General features: G+C 48.8%; 1 protein-coding gene across 12 annotated transcripts in view; it reads right to left on the reverse strand.

Annotated features, from left to right (window-relative positions):
- CACNA1E (calcium voltage-gated channel subunit alpha1 E) overlaps positions 1 to 21658 on the reverse strand; it is a 498649-nt gene that overhangs the window by 70465 nt on the left and 406526 nt on the right. For 9 of the 12 annotated variants that reach the window (XM_017951640.3, XM_021929872.2, XM_021929883.2 and 6 more), the window contains 14 exons: positions 21094 to 21303; positions 20228 to 20340; positions 18571 to 18683; positions 18097 to 18228; positions 17575 to 17647; positions 16562 to 16679; positions 13910 to 13977; positions 12266 to 12363; positions 7455 to 7511; positions 5664 to 6305; positions 4954 to 5267; positions 2703 to 2862; positions 1484 to 1613; positions 713 to 772 (listed from right to left, as the gene is read on the reverse strand). In XM_017951640.3, coding sequence (XP_017807129.1) covers positions 713 to 772; positions 1484 to 1613; positions 2703 to 2862; positions 4954 to 5267; positions 5664 to 6305; positions 7455 to 7511; positions 12266 to 12363; positions 13910 to 13977; positions 16562 to 16679; positions 17575 to 17647; positions 18097 to 18228; positions 18571 to 18683; positions 20228 to 20340; positions 21094 to 21303 — 2288 coding nt within the window. The remainder of the gene's footprint in view (positions 1 to 712; positions 773 to 1483; positions 1614 to 2702; positions 2863 to 4953; positions 5268 to 5663; positions 6306 to 7454; positions 7512 to 12265; positions 12364 to 13909; positions 13978 to 16561; positions 16680 to 17574; positions 17648 to 18096; positions 18229 to 18570; positions 18684 to 20227; positions 20341 to 21093; positions 21304 to 21658) is intronic. The other 3 variants (XM_021929889.2, XM_021929885.2, XM_021929894.2) reach the window with 1 other exon arrangement.

Consider the following 21658-nt stretch of genomic DNA (forward strand, 5'->3'; position numbering starts at 1 on the left):
AGAAGAAGGATATGAACAGCCACAATGAGCCCAGAAGGTGTGGGCAACACTTGACCTGAGCTCTGTTCATCGTGGCAATGCCTCCACTGCCACCATCTCCACAACCAACCCTACGCTAGGACCTGGAGAATGAGAGCATAGGTCCAGCAGGCTTTCTCCACATGACTGAGTCCTGAGGCCCCCATCTCATAGTCACCCAGGGTTCACTAAACTCCTTGGTTTTCACAGAACCCTGCCACATTCCTCCTTTCATTTATTGCACTGGGCATTGCCACATATGCACAGATGGGTAAAATCCTGGATGGATGAGGCTGGGAACAAGACAGACTATGGGGTGTTATGATGGCTGGGACTAGATGAAGCCCAGGAAGACTCATCTCTACCTAGCCCTTTGCCTTGGCATACACCCAGGCTCAGCCAGGACAAGCACTGGGGAGGAGAGTGCTGGCCCCAAGCCTGCCTGCACACCTGTTGCCTGCCTCCTACTTGGGCCATGTCCACAGGCCTGCACCAGTACAAACATATCCATGCAGCCGTGTCTTGCTGAGACAGATTTTTTCAGGATTCTGAGGCCAGAGAAGGGGCAACAGAAGCTCTACTGAGGGCTGCCATTGGCTGGTAGGTGGCAACTCTGAGGAAAGGCTCTAGCCTAAGGAGCAGACAGGTGACCTATCTAAACCCAAGAGCCCAGGTTTTCTCTAGAAGTTTTTACCTTTATAACCATCTCAAAGGTGAACACGCCCGTGAACACATAGTCAAAATACCTCAGGACCTGAAAGACATATATGGCAGAAGGAAATGACCATGTGTGGCCAACAGGCTACTACACGCACTCCCACCTGCCAGGACACATGCACTCGTGCCTGCCCACCCCAGCCTTCACCCACTGCACCCTCAGAACAAAGGCTCGGAATTAGAGCCACTAGCTGGACTGAGAGAAATGCCAGAAGGAAGGGCATGGGCCCTGCTGGAGCCATGTGACCCAGTGGCCACTCCTTGGCTGTTCCCTCTCGTTGGCCAGAACTTAACTTTTTGGGTCTGAATTGTCCATATACCTGTCCCTCAGTTCTGGCTCGGGACCTGAAATCCTTGTCAGCTCCTATCCTCCTCGTGTCCCTCATGTCTCCTGACATATACCCGTGGGACCCCCAGGAGAGGCCTTGGCCCCCTGTGGTGGAGCTGCAGCTGCCAGCTTCACACACACCATCCATGACCCTACATTAGACCCACATCCAAGCCCATGGGTGGCTGCAGAGCCTCGCAGAGCCCTGGCCGGTTTGAGGCAGAGCCTTGCAGTGTGTTGGGCTTGGAAGGGGCTTGTCTGGGAATGGTTCATACTTAGCCCTGAGGAACAGGAGTGGGCAATTTCCAATCCTTGCTCATTCCCCAGAAACCTTGCTACCATCTCAGTTCACCTCCAGAGCTGGGATGGGGTGAGCACCAGAGTACTACGGAGGCTGACACATGGTCCCTGTGCACCCACTTTGTTGCGCTCTGAGTTGGTCAGGACGGGGTCCTCTGCCGCCAGGGCGATGCTGCTGGCTGCAATCACCAGGAGGATGCACATCTCAAAGTAGCGCAGGTTCACGATGTAGTGGCAGGCCCTCCGGATCCTGCGGGCAGTGGAGCACGGCTGAGCTGGCCCACTCCCCACTACACCCATGCCCTTACTCCTCATTCCCACATACACATATCAGCCCCTTCCAGACAGCCAGGCCCTTGCCAAAGGAAGCCGCCAGGGAGAGCAATTTAATTTCTCAGCCACCACCCTTGATTTAAAGCCCCAGTGGAAGAAGGTAATCAGATTGGTTAGAGGCTGCAGCACGCAAGCCAAGATACATTATCTGCAGGCACGTCTGAGCCATGGGGAGCAGCCAGCATCAGCCTACCAACTCAGGGCGGCTGCACAGCACCCTCTGCTGTATCTTGATGTCTACTCTCCCACTCTAAGGAAACTGGGACATCCCAAGGAAATTACAAAGAACCAAGAAACATAAAAATAGATCTTGATTCTAAGATCCTGACGAAAGCAGTAATGAGTTTTCATGAGCCCCAGGTTATTCTGGTTAAAGTAACTGTATTCTATATTCTGCATTCTAGTCATGGATGGCTCACATGCCTTAACCCAGGTTGCCCTCTTCCCAGAGCCCTGCTGGAACGCTCTTCCCAAATTCCATCTTTCCTGAATCTAACCTTCCAGACTCCGCTCTGTCACGCCCACTTCATATCCCTGCCTCTGCTCTGAGTAGCATGCTCAGAGCAGACCATTTCAAAACTCCACATGGAGAGCAGTGTGACCAAAACTCTCAACTCAAACAGGTGATCTGGTCATTCTAGGCTCCACATTCTTGGCTCTATCCACTTCTGGAATATTCGGTGACACAATCTCATGTAGATTTCCTTCCCTTCTCCATGCTACCTACTGACCAAAGACTGGTAAAGAGTTCCTTTCTGATGACATGTCTCATGCTCTCCTGTCTGACGTTACTCTTTCGGCTACGGGCAGAGTTCAGAGGCTGTGTAACTTACCAACCCACCTCACTTAGTGGGCACCCCAGATGCTCAATGTCTGGCCATGCCCCACCAGGAAGGCTTAAGAAGATGGCTGGGCCCCCATCCTTCCTCTCCCCTTCACCCTGCCCTGCCTCACACCTGGCCGTTTACCCTAGCACCAAAGAGGGAGCAACGCGAGGGTGGCTTACGGGTTGGTGGTGCTGAAGATGAACATTGAGCTGTGGGGCACCATGGCTTTGCCTGTCTCACGCTTCTCCTTCTTCTGCTTTTTATTCTCCACCTCCTCATCATCCTCTCTGATCTCTGCCTCCTTCAAGGGACTGGCTTCCCCATCCGTCTTGTTGCTAACTACAAGAGGAACACATTGAAATCTTCAGAAACCATGCAGCATGTGAAACTGGCACCATTTGTGTTTAGTTGGGGATGAAAGGAGAGGAGGAGAAAGGGCTCCAGGGACATCCCTAACAAACGTGCCCTGCAGGCATTGGGGGTATTTACTACCTGACATTGAGTTAAACTCTTCTCTTCTTATTTCACCCTCCCCAGATGTTATGAGAAATAACCTTTTATGTCATATAAATGACTATGATCATGTTTCCTCTTTTAAGGTTGAACTTTTAGAGTCTGATAAACAACATAGTATTTCTGTTATAAAATTTACAAGGTTTAGATTTTACATCTAAACTCTGGATTCTTTGTACATATTCACTTACTGAATTTTCCCATGGTATACACCGAGTGGCATGTATTATTACTCCCATGATACAGATGGGAAAACTAAAGTTCTGGCAATTTAAGTACCTTTCCTAAGGTCATAAAGCTAGTATGGGTTCCTGATTTAAAATCCTATCGCCTTTCAGTGAATCACCCTGCAATGGAAGATTTCAATAAATCATGACTCTGTTTGCAGCAGCCTTTCTGGCTGTGCTTTTTTTTTGGCCATGATTAATGTAGAAATGAGAATGTAATAATCATGTGAGTATAGGTTCATGACTGCATCCCAGGATTGGGAGGACGAAGGAGCCAGAGGTCGAGAGGAGCTCTCAGCTGCTGCTGCTGTTTCCATACTCAAGACATGGTATAGGTTAAACTGGCAGGAGGCTGAAGCTGTCACAGCGGGGAAAGGGCCCCACTGCTCCCTGCTCATTGAATGACTCCACCCTGGAACCCTGTGTCAGCAGTGGATCCTGGTGGTCCTGGCCCACGCCAGGGCTTCCTCCTAAAGAGTCAGTCATAAGAAGTATCCAAAAGCCTTCCTATCACATGCTTTTACCTATGACCAAGACCAAAGAGTAGCTCTGGAATTAGAACAGAGGGAGAGTAAAGCTTTATGTTCTTTCTCATAAAAGAAGGCCCAAAACACTTCTTACATATTAAAGCAAATAAACACCAAAAGAGCTGTGGGTCTGGGATCCTAAGACATGCCCAAGTCAACTGAAGCATGCCACTGGACATGGGAGACTGCACTTTCTGAAGCAGTAGTGGCATGTGACTGTAGAGAACATGCAGAAATGGGGTCAGGGCAAGGATAGGGAGTAGAATTAATAATGCAGGGATGAGGTGTGGGATCAGGACTGTCATGGTGTAAAGAGTAAATACAGAAAAAGAGGAAAACATCAAAGCTGGAACCCTGTGGTCACAATTCAGTGATCTTGGGACGGCAGGTGGGATTAATGCGGGGACAGCATGAGGCCAGAGCAGCCATGGGGTATGGGGTCAGGGCAAGGATAAGGGTGTGGAATTAATACAGGGATGGGATGTAGGGTCAGGGCAGGGGTGGAGAAGTGTTTTTTGGTTTGTTTGTTCGTTTTGCTGTGTTTCCCTTTAGGACATCAACAATTAACATTTGTTGCCTAAGGGAACTGTGATAGGGAGAACTTGTGACTAACAGCTCCTAGGAGAAAAAGAGTTGGTAAGAGCAATAGAATCATATAAAATATTAGTACAGGGAACGGCCTCAGAGATCATCTAGTACAACGCTCTCACTTTACAGACGACAAACTGAGGCCTCAAGAGACACAGAGGTTTTTCGAAGGTCACTCAGTGAGCAGAGCCATGGTCCACTCCATCAGAGGCTCCCTAACTTGCTGGGGCAGCAGAGCACCTGGGAGACCCCAGAGAACACCATCAAATATTCATACACCAAAGCAAATAGCTGAATATCTCACTGGGCACAAAGTCACATGTGATCACTCTGAAGACTTGAGTGTGGTCACAGGAACCAAAAGCTTGGGGAAATTTTATGGGAAAAATTTAAGATGAAGAGAATGCTGGCTTATTTTTGTTCTGCACACGGGGAGAAAACTGCCACTCATTTTTACTTCTTGAAGGATGATTTACTCCTCCTGGTGGTGCTTTCCATGTGGCTTTATTGGAAGGGCCCCAGCCCCAGACAGGATAGGAGGTGGGGTTGGAGGGGAAACGGGACTGCGCTCTCACTGTGCACCACAGTTGAGTCCACCAAGGGGCCCACGTCGGGGATGGCGACGGTGACGCTGGTGCTCTCGGTGGTGGCCTTGTCCGTGTTGGCCGTGATGCAGGAGAGGTCGGGCTCACTCTGGCTGATGACCCGGCCCATGTCTAGCTGCACATCCCCCAGCAGGGCCTGCTCACTGCTACCTTCCGGCTCCTGCTCCGTCGGCACCATGTCCTTCCCCACTTCCAGCTCAGGATGGGGCAGGACTAAGGGGGCATTAGCCTCATCAAGGCCTCCTGCCAGCCCGGAGCCTCTGGACACCATCAGACTGTTGGTCCTGTGGAGAGAGGAGGAGAGAGCTGGTGCTCAGATGCTGTCCCCAAATGGCGGGTGTGCCTGGCACGAGGGGAAGGTGGGGAAGCTCAGGCAGCCTGGAAGGCACAAAGCCACCACCGCCTTCCACCCCACCCAGCCAGGCAGAGAGGTGCTAAGACCCACACACCATGGTCACTGCCTTACTCCTGTCCTTCTATCCACGACCCACTTCCAACAGGCCCTCGTTTTCAGGGGGACAGAGCCCACTGCCTGTTATATTTATTCATACTTCACAAAGTGTGTGTCAGCATAATTTCCATTTTATAAAAGGGGAAACTGGAGCTCAGAAAGGCTTATATTGAGGAATGCCTAACAGCAGCCTGTGCGCCATCCATTTGGGACCCCGTGACTCACTCACCTCCTTAAATCCTGGGCTCTCTCTTCTTGGATCGTTGGCTCCTTGGCACCATGGTTGCCCCTGAGCTCAGGGTCCTTCTCCCCTTCAGTGGGCATGGCTTCATCCAGACTGCGTTCCTGGCTAGCAGACCTGCTCCGAGAGGCTGAGGAGGACTCCTTGCCTTCCGTCCTGACGCGGCGATGCCGGCTGCGCCGCTGGCTCTGCCTGTGCCTGGCCCGGTCCTCAAAGGTCACCACAGCCTCTCCTCCCCCCGCCTCCTGCTGAGTCGGGTCACAGTTCCCATGACAGGGCCTGGCCAGCCACGGCGGCTCCCGCTGGCCCAGGGACAAGGGGGTCCTCTGGTTGTCCAGGGCACTGGATCGGTCACCTCCATCCCCCTTGAGGGACCCCCCACGGCTGATGCGCTCCTCCTCGAACTTCTCCAGGGCCAGGCCCAGGGCCAGGCCCTCGATGGCCCTGGGTCTCCGATAAAGGCTGGAGTGGGTGTTGAGTGGGTTGAGGGAGCTGAGTGGGTTGAGCGGGTTCATGGACGGCGCCTCCTCCCTGTTGAGGGCCTCCTGGCTGGACATCTGCATGTGCTTCCGCAGCTGGCTGGTGCGCTGCTCCCACACAGACATGTGGTGCCGGCGCCTCCGCTCCCTCCTGCCAAGGGGAAAGGGCAGGGCTGTGGTCAGAGCCTGAAAGCTGCAGGCAGGGAGGGTGGCCGCAGGGGCCATGTGAGAGGGCGGGACACATGGTGGGGGCAAATGGGAGCGCCCAGGACCTGCAGACAGGAAGCACAGAAAGATGCGAGGAGCAGGCGGGCCACACGTGAGGAGCTCATCGGGCAGGTGCCTCCCAGCCTGGGCACTTTCCACTCCAATCCCTGCTTTGCAGTAACTGAGGGGTGGGTAGGCATCAGCCCTGGGAGGGGTTCCAAGTCCCCAGGGCCTGCTGGGGCAGCAGTCCACAGGCTCACCACGTCTTCACTCCCCTGCTCTCCTTGCTTTCAGGGCGTCTGCTTGTACACACTCAATGGCCCTTGATTCAAGGTCAAAGGTCTTTCCTCCTCCTCTCCCCTCAATCTCCCTTCCCTCTCAGGTTACAGCCTGGGACAATGAGGGCTGAAATGGTCAGATACCATTGAAGGGTGAGAAGAGTGCCAGGCAGACTTATTACAAAAAGTCTTGATACCACCCTCAAAAGTGAGAGTGCTATGAGTCTCTTTCACAATAGCTAATAAAAGCCACAGAAGGCTAAGTGCAGAGACCACCAGCAGCTCATACTCAAAACTGCGATTGAGCATTTCAGCCCAGGGGCCTAGAGGAGCATTCACGGGGCAGCAGAAACACATGAACACAAATGCAGGAGAGCACACGGGAGAGGGCTTGCTGGGCAGACGGGGAGTCACCTCCTCCCCACGCCTGTGCCTGTGGGCGCACACCTACAAACTGTGAAGGGGACACGCAGATGTACCCACACGCACCCTCACTGAGGCCCACACATAGCTGTACACAACTGCCTACATGAGAGGTACACCCACCAACACTAACACAACATATACCCATTCACAGGCCAGACTGAAGAGTGAAAAACACACAGGTCACATACGTAGACACACACTGATATAAGCACATGTTGAGAGGTGCAGAGGGCATATCCACAGATCATGTGAACAGAACACACACACACACACCAAGCCTCACACTGACATGCACACCCAGTGCCACTTTGTCTATGGCAAGGACAACGACACATTGTCCCACACCCACACGTAACCACTCACAAACACGCAAACTGGTACACACATACAGGTGGCTGCTGCGTGGCTCCCACATCGACATGTGGTGTCTTCTCCTTCTGTCTCTTCTGGGGAAGAAAAACGAACAGGTTCAGTTCACCCCAACCTCTAGGAACCTCAAGCCCCAGAGCCACCAGCGGATTTCTGGAGGGGGACACAGAGTCCTCTGCGTGGCCATCGGGTCTCCATGTGCCTGCTTGCCTTCTGTAGACTCCCCATGTTCGACTCTCCAATGCAGTGACTTTCAATTCCTTGCTATGTGCAAATACATGGATCTAGTTTTTTAAGCACACATGCAGAGCCACACAGGCTATGCCATTTCACACGATCCACAGCTCCAGATGCTCAAACACCATGCCCCACAGGCACGCAAACTTCCACCTACACATCCTTCAGATTCCTATTTTGGAAATCCAGTAGATGTTGCTGAGTAGTTTTTTTCCCCTCCCCCGAGTCATTTCTAGGGCTAGCATAGCACATTCATTGGGTGTGGCTCCCCAGCTCATGAGTCCTGTAGCAGACCCTGACCCAGCTTCACAAAACATGCAGGGGAGCAAGTGCTCTGCCATGCATGATGTCAAGGCTACAAAGTGGTCCATGGTCAGAGGCAGCACCATCTTTCCATAGGCCACCATCCACGTACTCCAGGATATGAGCAGTGACCTCTGCCTATGAGCAATGCAGAGGCCCTGGCCATAGGCCCTGTTCTATGTTCGGCAGGGCAGAGCACAATATTGACCTTCTAAGCCTTGTAGAGAGAAAACTCTCTTTCATATGCATATTGTGTTCTTACAAACACAAGGTTAGAATGGCGACATATGAACTGTGCCCACAAAAACAGACGGGACGCCTGGTAAATAAGCTGTCAGCACAGGGTCAATGCTCAGCTAGAGGATGATACATCTGGGCTATCCTTGCAGTAAGCCTGCCCCAGTTACTGGCCTGATGAACTCAGTCCAGCCCGATGGGCCCTGCTTGGACCTGGGATGTTGGCAAATGCTGTTCCTCTCCTGATAAAGCTGATGCCCACCCACAGAGAACATGCTAGGCAAATTAATCCCCATCAACTACCATCTTTCACATGTCTGCAGAAGAGCCCCCACCCTCTGAGGGAGCAGAGGCAGTTGGTCTGAGGCCCACTCTGGGTGTATGGAAGATGCACAGTGCACATGTGTGTGGCTGCCCAGGAGCACCCACTGATGCAGACATCGTTGTGGAGAAGCCTGTGAGCTCCTCAACTGAATACATCCCTCAGCATCAGTGGTCTGCAATGCAACAAGGCACAGGTGGGGGCAGGAGAGCCAAGAAGCATGGGTAGATACAAAAGTAGAAGCGTACGCTCTAGACAGGCAGCATGCACACCTGCTAGGAAAAGCACATCACACCATCTATTTGCAAATTCTCAAATATTCAAATACCAGCTATCCAGAAGCATGTGTGTAAGAGTGTATGAACGTGGAAGGATTCTCTCTCTCACACACACAAGCATGGGCATTCTCTCTACTCACATATGCACAGATTCAAACTTACATTCATACCTAAAATCATACAGAGAAGCATCCACATGTCTCCAACTCATATGAATGAGACCTTGTGTACACCCCACAATAGCCTTGTGGGATAGGAAGGGCAGGTGGCATTCTTCTCATTTCAAAGATGAGGAAACAGAGGTTCTGAGATCAGAGTGGTTGTCTCTCTGAGATCACAGAGTATATTAGTGAGAGAAATATAACTAGCACTCAGGCACTTTGGTTTTTAACAGTGCTTCTTCTGTGTTTCCCCATGGACAGCCATGTTTGCACTTAAAGTGTAGTCCGAAATCAGCAGTTTCGCCTTAACACCCAAGCAGGGCATGAACACCTGAGCAAGGCATACACAACTGAGCAGAGCACACACACCTGAGCAGTGTACGCACACTGGTGCAGGGCACACACACCTGTGCAGAGCACACACACACCTGAGCAGGGCACATACACCTGAGCAGTGTACACACATCTGTGCAGGGCACACACAGCTGAGCAGGGCACACACACCCGAGCAAAATGCACACACACCTGAGCAGGGCACACACACCTGAGCAGTGTACACACATCTGTGCAGGGCACACACACCCGAGCAAAATGCACACACACCTGAGCAGTGCACACACACCTGAGAAAAATGCACACACACCTGAGCAGGGCACACACACCCGAGTAGGGCACATACATGTGAGCAATGTACACACATCTGTGCAGGGCACACGCAGCTGAGCAGGGCACACACACCCAAGCAAAATGCAGACACACCTGAGCATTGTACACACATCTGTGCAGGGCACACACACCTGTGCAGGGCACACACACCTGGGCAGAGGACACACACCTATGTAGGACACACACACCTGAGCAATGTAGACACACTTGTGCAGGGCACATACACCTGAGCAGAATACTCACACAAGCAGGGTGCACACATCTTTGCAGGGCACACACATCTGTGCAGGGTACACATACCTGAGCAGAGTGCACACAGCTGAGCAGGGCACACACACCTGGAGGTGGCTCACACCAGCAACACCAACCTCACAGCACATGTACAGCACCAAAGCCTGGGTGTCTGCTGGTCTTGGATGTTTGCAGCACCTCCTTCTACCTCGCTGTGCCCTGATGCACACTCTGCTCAATTCCCACGGCCCTGCCGGTGCCTACCCACATTTCATTCATTCTTTCATTCCAGAAATAGTGAGTTTCTACTCTGGGCCAAGCATCGTCCCAACTCACATCTCTCTAAACCCACTTCTCCCCCAGGCTTCCTCATCTCAGTAAATAGAACCACCCACTCCTAAGTGGCAGCCAGGCCTACCCATCCACATTTTTGGATACCTGTGTGTATGTGTTTTTAACCCAAACTCATGAGTTCAGGGAAGGTGGAGCAGAAATTACTCAAGGCCCAGAGAATATTCCAGAGAGGAATATTCCCTATCAATCTTTGGCATTTCCCTATCAACTTTTAACAATTTGGAAGGGAATTTTTTTCTCTCACTCACAGAAGAGGGATCCAAGGGCCAGGCCTTTAGTTTTAAAAGGCAAAGGCAAGATGATGGCCGTGCATGGAGGGAGGTCCCCCCCACACGCACACAACCCTGGCACGCCCCACAAGGCAAGAAGAGGCTTCTGGGAGCCATTTACCGGAGCTCTAGCCAACCAAAGGCTCCTCCCTTACTAGCTTCAAGTAACAATGACAGGGTCATTGCCAGGATAGACTTCCACCCCCTTGGGGGTCTCAGACCATCCCACAGATGCCCCAGCACCACTCACCACTCACACAGTCCTCATGCAGGCCTGGACGCAAACAACAGGAGTTATGTGGTTCTACAGTCACTTCCCAGCCTCTCCTCCCACACCTCCCCGTCTCACCATGCAGAGACCAGGCCACGCAGGGCCCAGGCCGACTGCCTGTAGCTCTACCACAGGTCCAGGCTGGCCCCCTGAAGCAGTAGACTCACCACTCTCCTTTATCACCTCCTGTTCTCTCCCTAGTCCACTTCAACTGGGTTCTGTTCCAACCTGGCCATGGAAATGGCTCTTGTAAGGTCACTAACAGCTTTCATTTTGCCATATGCAATGGTCCCTTTTCTGTTCCTTATTGTATGTGATTTTTCTACAGTATGCAGCACCGGCACCCACTCCTCCTTCCTGCAGAGTCTTCCCTCACAGGTTTCCAGCATACTATGCCTCCTGTTCTTTCTCTTGCCTCCTAGCTGTACTACCTTGGTCTCCATGGCTGGTTTCTCCTTGTAGCAGGATCACTGTCAGCCTCTGTCCTCAGCAGCTAGGTCTCTGGGATACCTGACCCATACCGATGACTTAAATACCATCTAAACGCGAATAACCTCTGCCAATCATTGTTTTAATTCTGACTTTTCTGAGCTCCTGCTGCAGGTAACCAATAGCCTATTCAACACTTGGATGCCTTAGAAGAATCTCAAAATGAACTTTAGATTTCCACCGGTTTCCAAGGATCCAGTAACTACCACCACCCCGCAACCCACTGCTTAGTCTGCAAAACCTTGAAACCTGGGATCAATTTTTGTTTCTTCCCTTTTATTCATCCTCACCCCTGCCACATTGAATCCATGAGCTCATCCTATTGGCTCTCTCTCCAAACTACAGACTGAATGCGATTACTCATGTCCTCCATTTCCCCCACCCTAGTCTAAACCCCCATCACCTCTCCCCTACTTTACTCTGAGAGCTGACTCTTTCCCTGCCTCCACTCTGGCCCCTACAGTCCGTTATGCTCCATAGAACAGAGTGACCTTTTTAAAAGTGTAAATCATATCCTATTCATCCTTCCACTTGAGGTCCTCCTGTGATTTCAGCCAGAATAAAAGCTAAATTCTTCCACCTGGACTTTAAGGACCTCAGAGTCGGCCCCGTCCCCTCCCCGGCCCTGTCTCTATCTCCCCTCATTAATTACACATCAGCCACACTGGACCTTGCTGGGAACACTCTTCCTTCAAAATGTCACAGGACTGTCATCTACACATTTAGGTCTCTGCTTAAACAGCTCCCCCTCAGAGAATCCCTTCTGGCTTGACATAAGCTGCTCCCACCCAGTTCCTGTACTTCTCCACTATAGGACCCTGTTTCATTTACTTATAGCACTTGTCACTATCTGAAATGATGTGCGTGTTTATTATCTATCTCGCTCACTGCGTATTCTCAGGAACAGTTCCAGTATGGAGTAGGTGCACTCCTGCAACCAATAGTTTTGTGAGTTGATGAATTGGCTGTTAGCACAGGAGCTCAGTGATCAGTGAAGGGGGCAGCTGACTCACTCGATCGAAGGCATGTTGGGTGCAGACATCGGGCTGACCTCCTTGGCCTTCTGCAGTGCATGTTTCTGGTTGAAGGCCTCTTCTTCCTCCTGTTCATCCTAGACACAAAGCAGAGATAGCTTTGCTTGGGATCCCCAGGAAGGAGAGTAGCTTCCCTTGGCTCTCCTAAAGAAGAGTTCTGAATACCAAGTGAAGTCAGGAAGACACAGGAAGAGGATAAACAAGGTAGCAAGATGTTAGGTTGGCTCGGAGACTTCTGATGGCCAGAGGCCAGGCCCCTTGGGAGTCAGGAGCCTCACTGCTCCGGCATGGCCAGCAATCCTTGTCTCCATCCTGGAGCCATCCACGGGCTGCTCATGAGAACCAGGAGAAGTCTACCCCAACCCGTAGTCCTCAGTGGAGGTGGCTATGGCTGTGGAGGTCAGTGGCAGGAGCTGACACTTCTCAGATGTCCTACAGTGTCTAGAAGTGATGGAGCAGGGGCCTTCCAGGCAAGGACCCTGCCGAGTAAAGTGCCGAGGCTGAGCACCCCATTGCAGTGTCTTCCCTGCACAGCTAAGTGGGTGCTCAGGCAGAGCTCTCATCCCTTCAAGCAGCATTCCTGCAAGCATCCCCTCTGTGATGAACCCAAGGAAAACCAGCTCAGGTAAAAGGATTAGAGCTGATAAGAGCACATACATCTTCAGAGCATGCTATGGTTTTCACAGACATTATTTTACTTGATCCTCATAGTAATCACGTGAGGTACACAATGCAGATATGGCATTCCTGCCTCACGCATGAAGAAACCGATGCTAATGGAGATCAGGAGTCCAAGCCAAGCCAGCATAGCCAGTGGCAGGTGTGGGACTCAGACCCAGTTTCTCAGCTACTTAAAGCTGGTATTTTTCCTACCATATATGCAGATAATAAGACCCTCAAGGATGTAGAAAGAACATCAGAGAACGCATGGAAGAAGCTCAGAAACGTCAGCAGGATGCTATGCACTTCTGTCCAAAACCAAATTGACACTCTCTGTGGAGAAAAGGGTATTTACTCATCTCTGTAGACCATCCCACTGCTGTTAATATTGCCTCCCCATACTGGGGAAATTAATCAGAGAAAAGAAGGGAACAGTTCTGTGAAAATTTCCCAGAACTGTATCTGGGAAATTTAGTATCTGGCTTCATTGAAATTTCCCCAAAATGACCTTGGCCACTGGAATATCCCAATAGCCATAGCCCAGGAACTGTGATGGCCCTGATCTCTCTCCTACCAAAACCCAGAAGGGTTAAGTCATGTGATTCAGGTCACACAGCCATAGGTTACAGTAGCAGAGGTGGAACTTAAAACCAGGGCTCTAGAATTTTCCTGACTCTCCATGATAATCCTGGAAAGGATTCCTTTGAAGGCTCATAGAAATTAAGATGTTATTTTTTGTGTTCCTTGAGGCCCCCTAGGTGAGGTTGAGGCTCACCAAACTCAATAAAAGTGAACCAGGCTTCCATCATCGGTGTGTGGCTATCCAACTGTCCAGAAGTTTCCAGAAAGGGCCTTCTTGGCAGGCCTGAGTCAGACAATGTAGACTTTTGGAGAGAGTTCCAAAACCCAGAGGGCACCCAGTGGCACTAGAGAAACATCAGATCCCCAGAGAACAATGCTTACCTTGGTCAGCTCCTGGGCGTTGGCCAGGTTATCTACAGCGATAGCCAAGAACACATTCAGTAGCGTGTCTGGGGTGATGAATTAAGGATGGGCAAATAAGAAAAGCAAAAGTTTTCAGCAAGGCTGAGAGGCCACCTAATGATCTTTCCTGCCTGGGACACTAACAGGAACAGAAGCTACCCTGAAGAGTCACTTAAGCAGGGGCTGTGGGAACAGACAGGGCGATGCTGTACAACTCTGTTGAAAGGAGAAAGAGGGTATTTCTTCCTTCCTTCCACATATCATCTCTTTACCCAGGATAAAGAAATACCTGAATCAAACCATCTGGGGGCCAGATGGGGTGAGGAGAATTACGATACTGTGAAAAGTTATTATTTGGTCTTTAACTATGTATCCCAGCATACAACTCTTAAAATCCTTAGAAACTCCAAAGTGATATCTGGTAGCCCCTAGGTAGCTTCTGGACGGGGGCTGGTCACCAAACCAAGGCATGATTAGAGGGTTGGAACTTTCAGCCCTATCCCCCCAACCTCCAGGGAGGGAGGAGGGACTGAAGGTTAAGTTGATCATGAATGGCCAATGGCTTAATCAATCATGCCTATGTAATGAAGACTCCATAAAAATCCAAAAGGACAGGGTTCAGAGAGCTTCTGGATAGCTGAACATGTGGAGGTTCCTGGAGACTGGCACTTCCTGAGAGGGCATGAAAGTTCTGTGCCCATCCCCAATGTCTTTCCCTCTGCCTCTCTTCAACTGTATCCTCTGTAATATCCTTTATAATAAACTGGTAAATGTGTTTTCCTGAGTTCTGTGAGCCACTCTAGCAAATTAACTGAACCCAGGAAGGGGGTTGTGGGAACCCCAAATTATAGCCTTCAAAACACAGGTAAAGTAACCTGAGGCATGCAATTGTCATTGTAAGGCAGTGGCAGTCTTGGGGATTCAGCCCTCAACCTGTGGGATCTAATACTATCTCCAGGTAGATAGCATCAGAATTGAATTAGAGGACACCAACTAGTATCCGCTGCAGGATTGTTTGCTTGGTGAGTAAAAAAACCCCACACATTTGGTTACAGAAGTCTTCCGCATTGATTGTTGATGAGTAAGGGAACAGAAAAAGCACTTTGAATTTGTTCAGCCACATTCAAAAGGTCTTTAGACAGCTGTGGCCTCTACCCATAGCAATAACAACTAAGAGAATCACTGAACAAGATGTGTAGGGAGCTCAGTGTGGGAGCTCATCTGCCCATTCTGGGAGGCTGAAATTGAATCCTACCTAGGCCAATGGGCGTCACACCATTCTGTCCTTAAAGACAAAAAGAATGAGATTCCACAGCCCCTGTTACTGAGCATCTCCCAATAATGAGATGCTAACTTCTCCCATTCTTCTTGTGAGGGTCCTGAAGGGTTCCACATTTCATTTAACAAAATGTCACACAGCAGACATGATTCACTATGAAATATATTCCTATGCCATACTCTAGGGCCTGAAGTCTCAATTTCCAACTATCTTCAAAGCCTATGTGTTGCGGAACATAGAACTGTTGTTGCATCAAAGTCCAGCTCTGACTACCCCCAGAATATCAGGACAATTATTATGCCATTGGGACACATGGGGCTTCCATGACTGTGACTCACTACCTGGTGTTCTTTTCATGAGTTTCTCACGTTGAGCTTCTAGTCAGCTCCAACCTCTAGACGTTTTCAGGGCAGAAAACTTAAAAGAGCACGTCTAGTCTATGAAGCTATGGAAAATGCAAAAATACACCTGCATCCCATGGTTCTCCCTTTTTATTCTACTAATCCCAATTCATGGCCAACCCCACTCCCCAAAAGCATCTAACAGTTGTATAGAAGTTTGTAATTATAAATCACATGCAAATAAATTGTCTCATTTAGTATTCACCACTAACAAAGGAGATAAATATTATTATCCTCCTTCCAGTTGTAAAAAACAGAAGCTTGGAGTGATTAAGTAACTTTCCCAAGGCCACACAGCTGATACACAGAGTTGCTGGGATTAAAACCTAAATCTCCTGGTCTAGATCTTGTGATTGGCTAGGGCACTGGAGTTAGATGGAACTGGACTTTAGTCTCCCTTTACAATTTAATAGTTATTTTACTTGAGATTTTTTTTTCTCCTATAAGGATTAAATAGTGCCTATGAAGCACTTAGTTTAAGGTCTCACGTATAGCCCAAATACAGTACATATTTGCTAGAATTAGCAGTAATGGCATTAATCCTAATGCTAATGTTTTGAGATCTTACTATGTGGCAGGCTTTGTTCTACATTAGCATGTAATTAATTCATTAGTGGTATAATGTGCCTATTTCAGCCTACAGTGATCTCTGCTTTGTCTAATGTTGTCCAGCTCATAGTACCACCAACCATTCAATGTAACAGTCTCCTATGTTATTCTTTGCATACATGACAGATTTGGATAATACTCTATCTTGTTTATGTTTGTATTCTTTACCCAACTAGTACATGAAGTCCTTCAGATCAGGATCCTTATTTACTTTAGTACACCAAACAATGTCCATGCCCCTGTCCCACCAACCCAAGCTCTAGCACCACCACCACCAATACCTCCTCAAATGCTGGTCCAGGAAGGCGGGCAGCTTGAGGAGGTACATCTTAAAAAGGATACAGTTGCCAAACAAGGTAAGCACAATGAAGTAGATGGCAGACCACATGCCTGAGCTGACCCCGCCCTGGGAGCGGATCCCATTGTACATCACCTCATTCCAGTCCTCACCCGTCAGGATCTACACAAAGCAAATGACAGGCACATCAGAAACCTGGGCTGGTGGAGAAAATGGGGTCAATACCAAGGGCAAATTCTGGGCCTGGGTCTTTTGCATCTACCCCTTTGCTTGACCATCCTGCCAGGGAGTTAAAAAAAAGTCCCATAAATAATCCTAAACTTTCTTTTGATATGGAAGAGAATTTTAGACACAGAAAATGGAAGGAGAGCATCAAAGGGAAAGGTTCTGTTCCTCCAACTACAGAGTGTCTCCCACCTTCAGTTTTGCAAGGTCCTTGTGGAAATCACACAGATCAGGTGGTCTGGTCATTACCTAACTGTCCTCAGAGCTGCCCAGATACAGGGTCTGGAACAGCAGCAGGATTGGAAAGAGCCTTGTGAGCTGCAGTTCAGGAAACTTGGGTTCTGGTCCAACCTCAGATTCTGGCCAAATAGTATTTTTCTTTAGGTCTAAGATACTATCAATTTTGAATTTTCCCCATGATTTAAACAGTTGAGTTTTGGGGGGAGCAGGGGTGGAAAAGAGACTTTGTTAAATAAACACCATTTAATGGATACCTCGTTAAATGGGTTAGAAGATGTCCCTAGATTTCAGAAAACCATAGATGTGATTCTTGGCTGAATGCCTCAGACTCAATGTCTCCTGCAAACTCACAGGTGTGGGAGAAGGACAGTGAGATGGTCCCAACAGAGCTCTCTTATTATTGGTAAGAACAAAGCCACAGAAGTTCTAGGGATTATTGTAGTAATGACTGCTCAACTAGAAAGAGTGTCTCACTCCCCTGGGAGGAGCCTGGAAAGGAAAAGCAGAATTATCCTGAAACTCATCCTTGTCTTGCAGTGTGCAGTCCAAGGGACCTCACGCAGCACTTGTGAACCGTCAGCTGGCCTCATACCTGGAACACGGTCATGATGGCTGCAGGGAAGGTGTCAAAATTTGCCGAAGGAGTCCCATCATTAAAGTTAAACCTGAAAAAAAAAAGTAGAGAAAAGAATGGAATGAAAATCTCACATACCAAGTTTTTCATTCCCCAAGATCACAGTTTCCATCACTTCTTTTCCCCTTTCTTCTACAACCCCCTTCTTCCCTACTTTTTCCCCATTCCACATAACTTATAAAGACTGTAACAATGACTACTACTGATGAACTATGCACTTTGAAGGATGTGCCCATGCTGCACATTTCAGGGACAGCACCAAAGAAATGGGTCCCCGGAATGAGAACCCTGTACAGCCTGAAAGTGATAAAAGCAGAGATGTTTACTCCACATATGCACGCACTCGGTGGTCAATTCAGGCCATGGGCAAAGGCAGACAGGACAGTAACATGGTGATCGAGTTAATATTAGACCCTGGCCTAACACAGGCTAGGACTGGGTTTTGAGCCTCCTTTGGATGGAAAGCTTCTGAGCACTTACCTGCCACCAAATAACTGCATTCCTAGGAGAGCAAAGACAACGATGAAGAGGAAGAGGAGGAAAAGTAAACTGATGATAGACTTCATTGAGCTCATCAAGGAGACCACCAAATTCCGCAGGGAAGCCCAATACCTACAGAACGCAGACAATGTGACAGCTGTGAACACTGCATACCAAGTTAGCCCCCAAGCCCAGCTCAGCATCTCCCTGGTAGTCTATGAAATAACCTGCATTTGTATATTTGTAGGAAGTAAAGAGGGCAGCAACCTATTGCTCCCCTTGGGAATGTGGCACCATAGATATTTTTGGTTTAATCTTTGGAGAAGAAGGAAGAGCTAAAGAATAGAGAAGGGGTGGGGCAGGGAAGGGATACTTTCCCCCTAAGGGGGAAAGAGAAGATGGAAGAAAATATAAGGCAGAGAAAAGGTTCTACTCTCAAAGTCATTGGGAAAAGTCCAAATTCTGCTCACTTACTTGGTTATTTTAAATATTCTTAGAAGCCGGAGGGCTCGCAAGACACTGATTCCAAAAGACGTACCAGGTCTGAAGATTGCCCAGACCACTTCAAAGATACTGCCCACTGTGACCTAGAGAGGCAATGCCAGTCACAGTGAGAGGAGGAGGAGGAGAAGAAGAGGGGGCATTCTAACGCCCAGCACACAATCAACAGCTCTCAGTGGGGGATGGGGGAATAAAAACTCTCCTCTCCCACCAGCCCTACCTTCAGTAAAACTACCTATGTGGGAAGCTGCCACCTCTCTCCCATTGCTCTTCAATCCCCTTCCTAACTTTAATCCTTCATATTGTAGATTGGCTTACTGACTCCTGTCCTTGGTGAAAACTACAACAGCCAGTTGCTGCTTCTGCTGCTCTGACAAAGGAGTGGTACTCAAAACAAAGAAACTGATTTGGATTAGTACAAGTTTCATCTCAATACAGAAATCTCAGAGAAGGTCTACATTCTCTCATCATCCTAAAATTCAGTGCTAACAAGAACGTTTCGGTCCTTGATATAATAAATATCTCTCAATCACAGAGGTCTTGCATCCCGCAATGTGACAGTTCATGGTGATGTAGGATCTGATTGCTACAAGATGCAGCAATTGCAGATGAACATTTCAATTTCCTTTTAATTATGTATTTATTGAATGTCCACTATGTTCTAGATATTGTGCTAGGAGAAACAACAACTATTAATCCCGAGAGTAATGCCGAAAGGTACGGACACAAAGAAACTAAGGTTAAAGTGATCTCTCACTAGCTGCTATGCCTGAAAATTACCCATACTCAGAACCATATGCTCCAAGTTAAAATGTAGATTAGCAAGTGCTCGAAATCTTTAGCACCTAACTGAAGCTTTGGCAGAAAAAGTAGTGGGATTGGCACAAAGAGAAGTGGTTCAGGAGCCCAAAGTTCTGCGACCCAATTCTGCTGCTAACTGGGTATATGAACTTGGGCACGGGAGCTTCTATTTATTCTTGTGTAAGTGGGAAGGCTAACTCCTGAAATGTAATATAGTTCACAGGACTCCTGTAAGCGGCAGGGGACAAAAATAAAAGATATGTGAAAGCACCTTGAAGTGTTAGCACAATGTATACATTTAGATATCCATACTATGTAGAAAGTAAACAGCTGACTGAGAGATTCTCTGTGGGGACTTGCTAATATAAGAGTGTGTGTGTATGTGTTTGCGTGAGGGTCTATCTAGATAATTATCCCAATTTTAAACTGAAGTAGAAAAACAAATACATAAGCTTCTCTTTCCTATGGAACCACCTCTAGAATCAAGTCCTCTGTCCTTCTCGGGCTTCCCCCAAGATAATAAGTGGTTCAAAAGTCTGGCTATGGGTAGCTTTGTAAACTCTCACGGAGCTATACACTTAAGTGTACCCTTTATAATGTATGTGTTACATTTTAATAAAAATATTGAAAATTAAAGAGCTTAGAAAAACAAACAAACCTTGCATGGGAAGGATTCATTCACTTCTGAATTCCCTTTAGCTAATCTTATTGATTCTCGTTTTATATATTCTGATTTCAGTACCTCATGCTGAGTAAGGAGCAAGCTGCTTATCTAAAACCAGGGCCTATCAACACAAAGCAGGAGCACAGGCAGGCTTCGATGACTTACCCCAAAATCAAAGCAGTTGAATGAAGAGTGAAAATAAAGGCGAGGCCCCATGCCATACATCTTCAGGGACATCTCCAAGAGGAAGAGTCCCAGAAACAGAAATTCTGCATAGTCTGGAAGTATTAAAAGTAGAGCATTGGTTCCACATGTGGGGTGGGCTCAGGCACTTCTCAGCTAACACACCCACTTACAGAGCAGCTCACAAAAACACATGTCGGGACATTCGGTGGCCATATCAGGCCAGGGCTGGGCAGAGCCTAATGATGTCTGAGTACCCTCTGACCCAGGCTGAGTCCCAGGCGCACTCAACAGATCAGCATTGCTCTCTTTCAGTAGGCAGGCCTGTCACTGGCCTTTATATGGTAGAGGGCCCTCAGAGGGCAAAGAGAGGACTTACTATGGCTTTGATCAAAGGGCTGGATTCCTCCCCACACACCCAGCAGGGACAGGCCTCTGACCCTCACTTATGCCCAGTGGCAGTCTAATCTGGAGCTGACCTATCAGCTCTTCTTCTGGTCTATTTGAGATCTCCACTGCCCTGAGAACTTCCTGCCCAGGATTTCAGTGATCAAAACTCCCGATCATTGAGCCTCCTTAAGAAAGGAACTGAAGGCTTTGTGGTACCCAAAAGTATAATGCTATGCTATCTTGTTGATTCATCAGCAATGATCTGTTCACCTAAAGAATGAAAGCTGGAAACAGTCATGAGATACTCCAGCCCCCTTGAGGATGATGTGGCCTCCCTCACAGTGTGAAGAGGTAGAACTCCTCCTAGCAGGGTGCTTTGCTCTCTTGCGTTCACACACACACCAAGCTGCCCCACATGGGGACCAGCAGAGGAGGCTTTAGAGAGAGGCTTTACTTACAGAGGAGGTGGGTGAGCCACTGGGGCTGGTTGTGATGGACAATGGCCACACAGGCAGTGTTGAGTGCTACAAGGCTCAGCACAATCCAGTAAAACACCTGGGATTTAACCATGTGGCGAATGGAGATGCGCAGAAGCCTTTCCTTGTGCCGGAAATAAGAGACCCCGTCTACCTTTGCACTTTTGATACTGGCTCGGGCCAGAGGTGTGCCTAAGGGGAGAAGTAAGGAAGAAGAATGAGGCTGCAAAATATCCTGTGGTCATCCTCCACGGCCAGGGAGCATTCGAAGGACAAGATGGGCTGCTCTAGTCCAAGGGCAAGGTGACTGCCACATTGCAGGTCTGGGGAATCCCCATCTTATGGGCTCAGTAGTTTCTACAGGCAGTGAACCTGTTTTTCCTCTCTGGGCACTCTCAGTCCTAAGAAATGGAAAGATTCCCCAGGCAGGACACCAGCGTCTTGAATCTTAATAGGATCGTGTTTATGTTTGCAACAGATTGGGCTTCTCTCTGCCCTTTCCTTTTAAATAGCTTCAAGCACTACAATCCTTTTGCTGCATTGGTAG

This window comes from Papio anubis, chromosome 1 (genome assembly GCF_008728515.1).
Source record: "Papio anubis isolate 15944 chromosome 1, Panubis1.0, whole genome shotgun sequence".
NCBI lineage: Eukaryota > Metazoa > Chordata > Mammalia > Primates > Cercopithecidae > Papio > Papio anubis.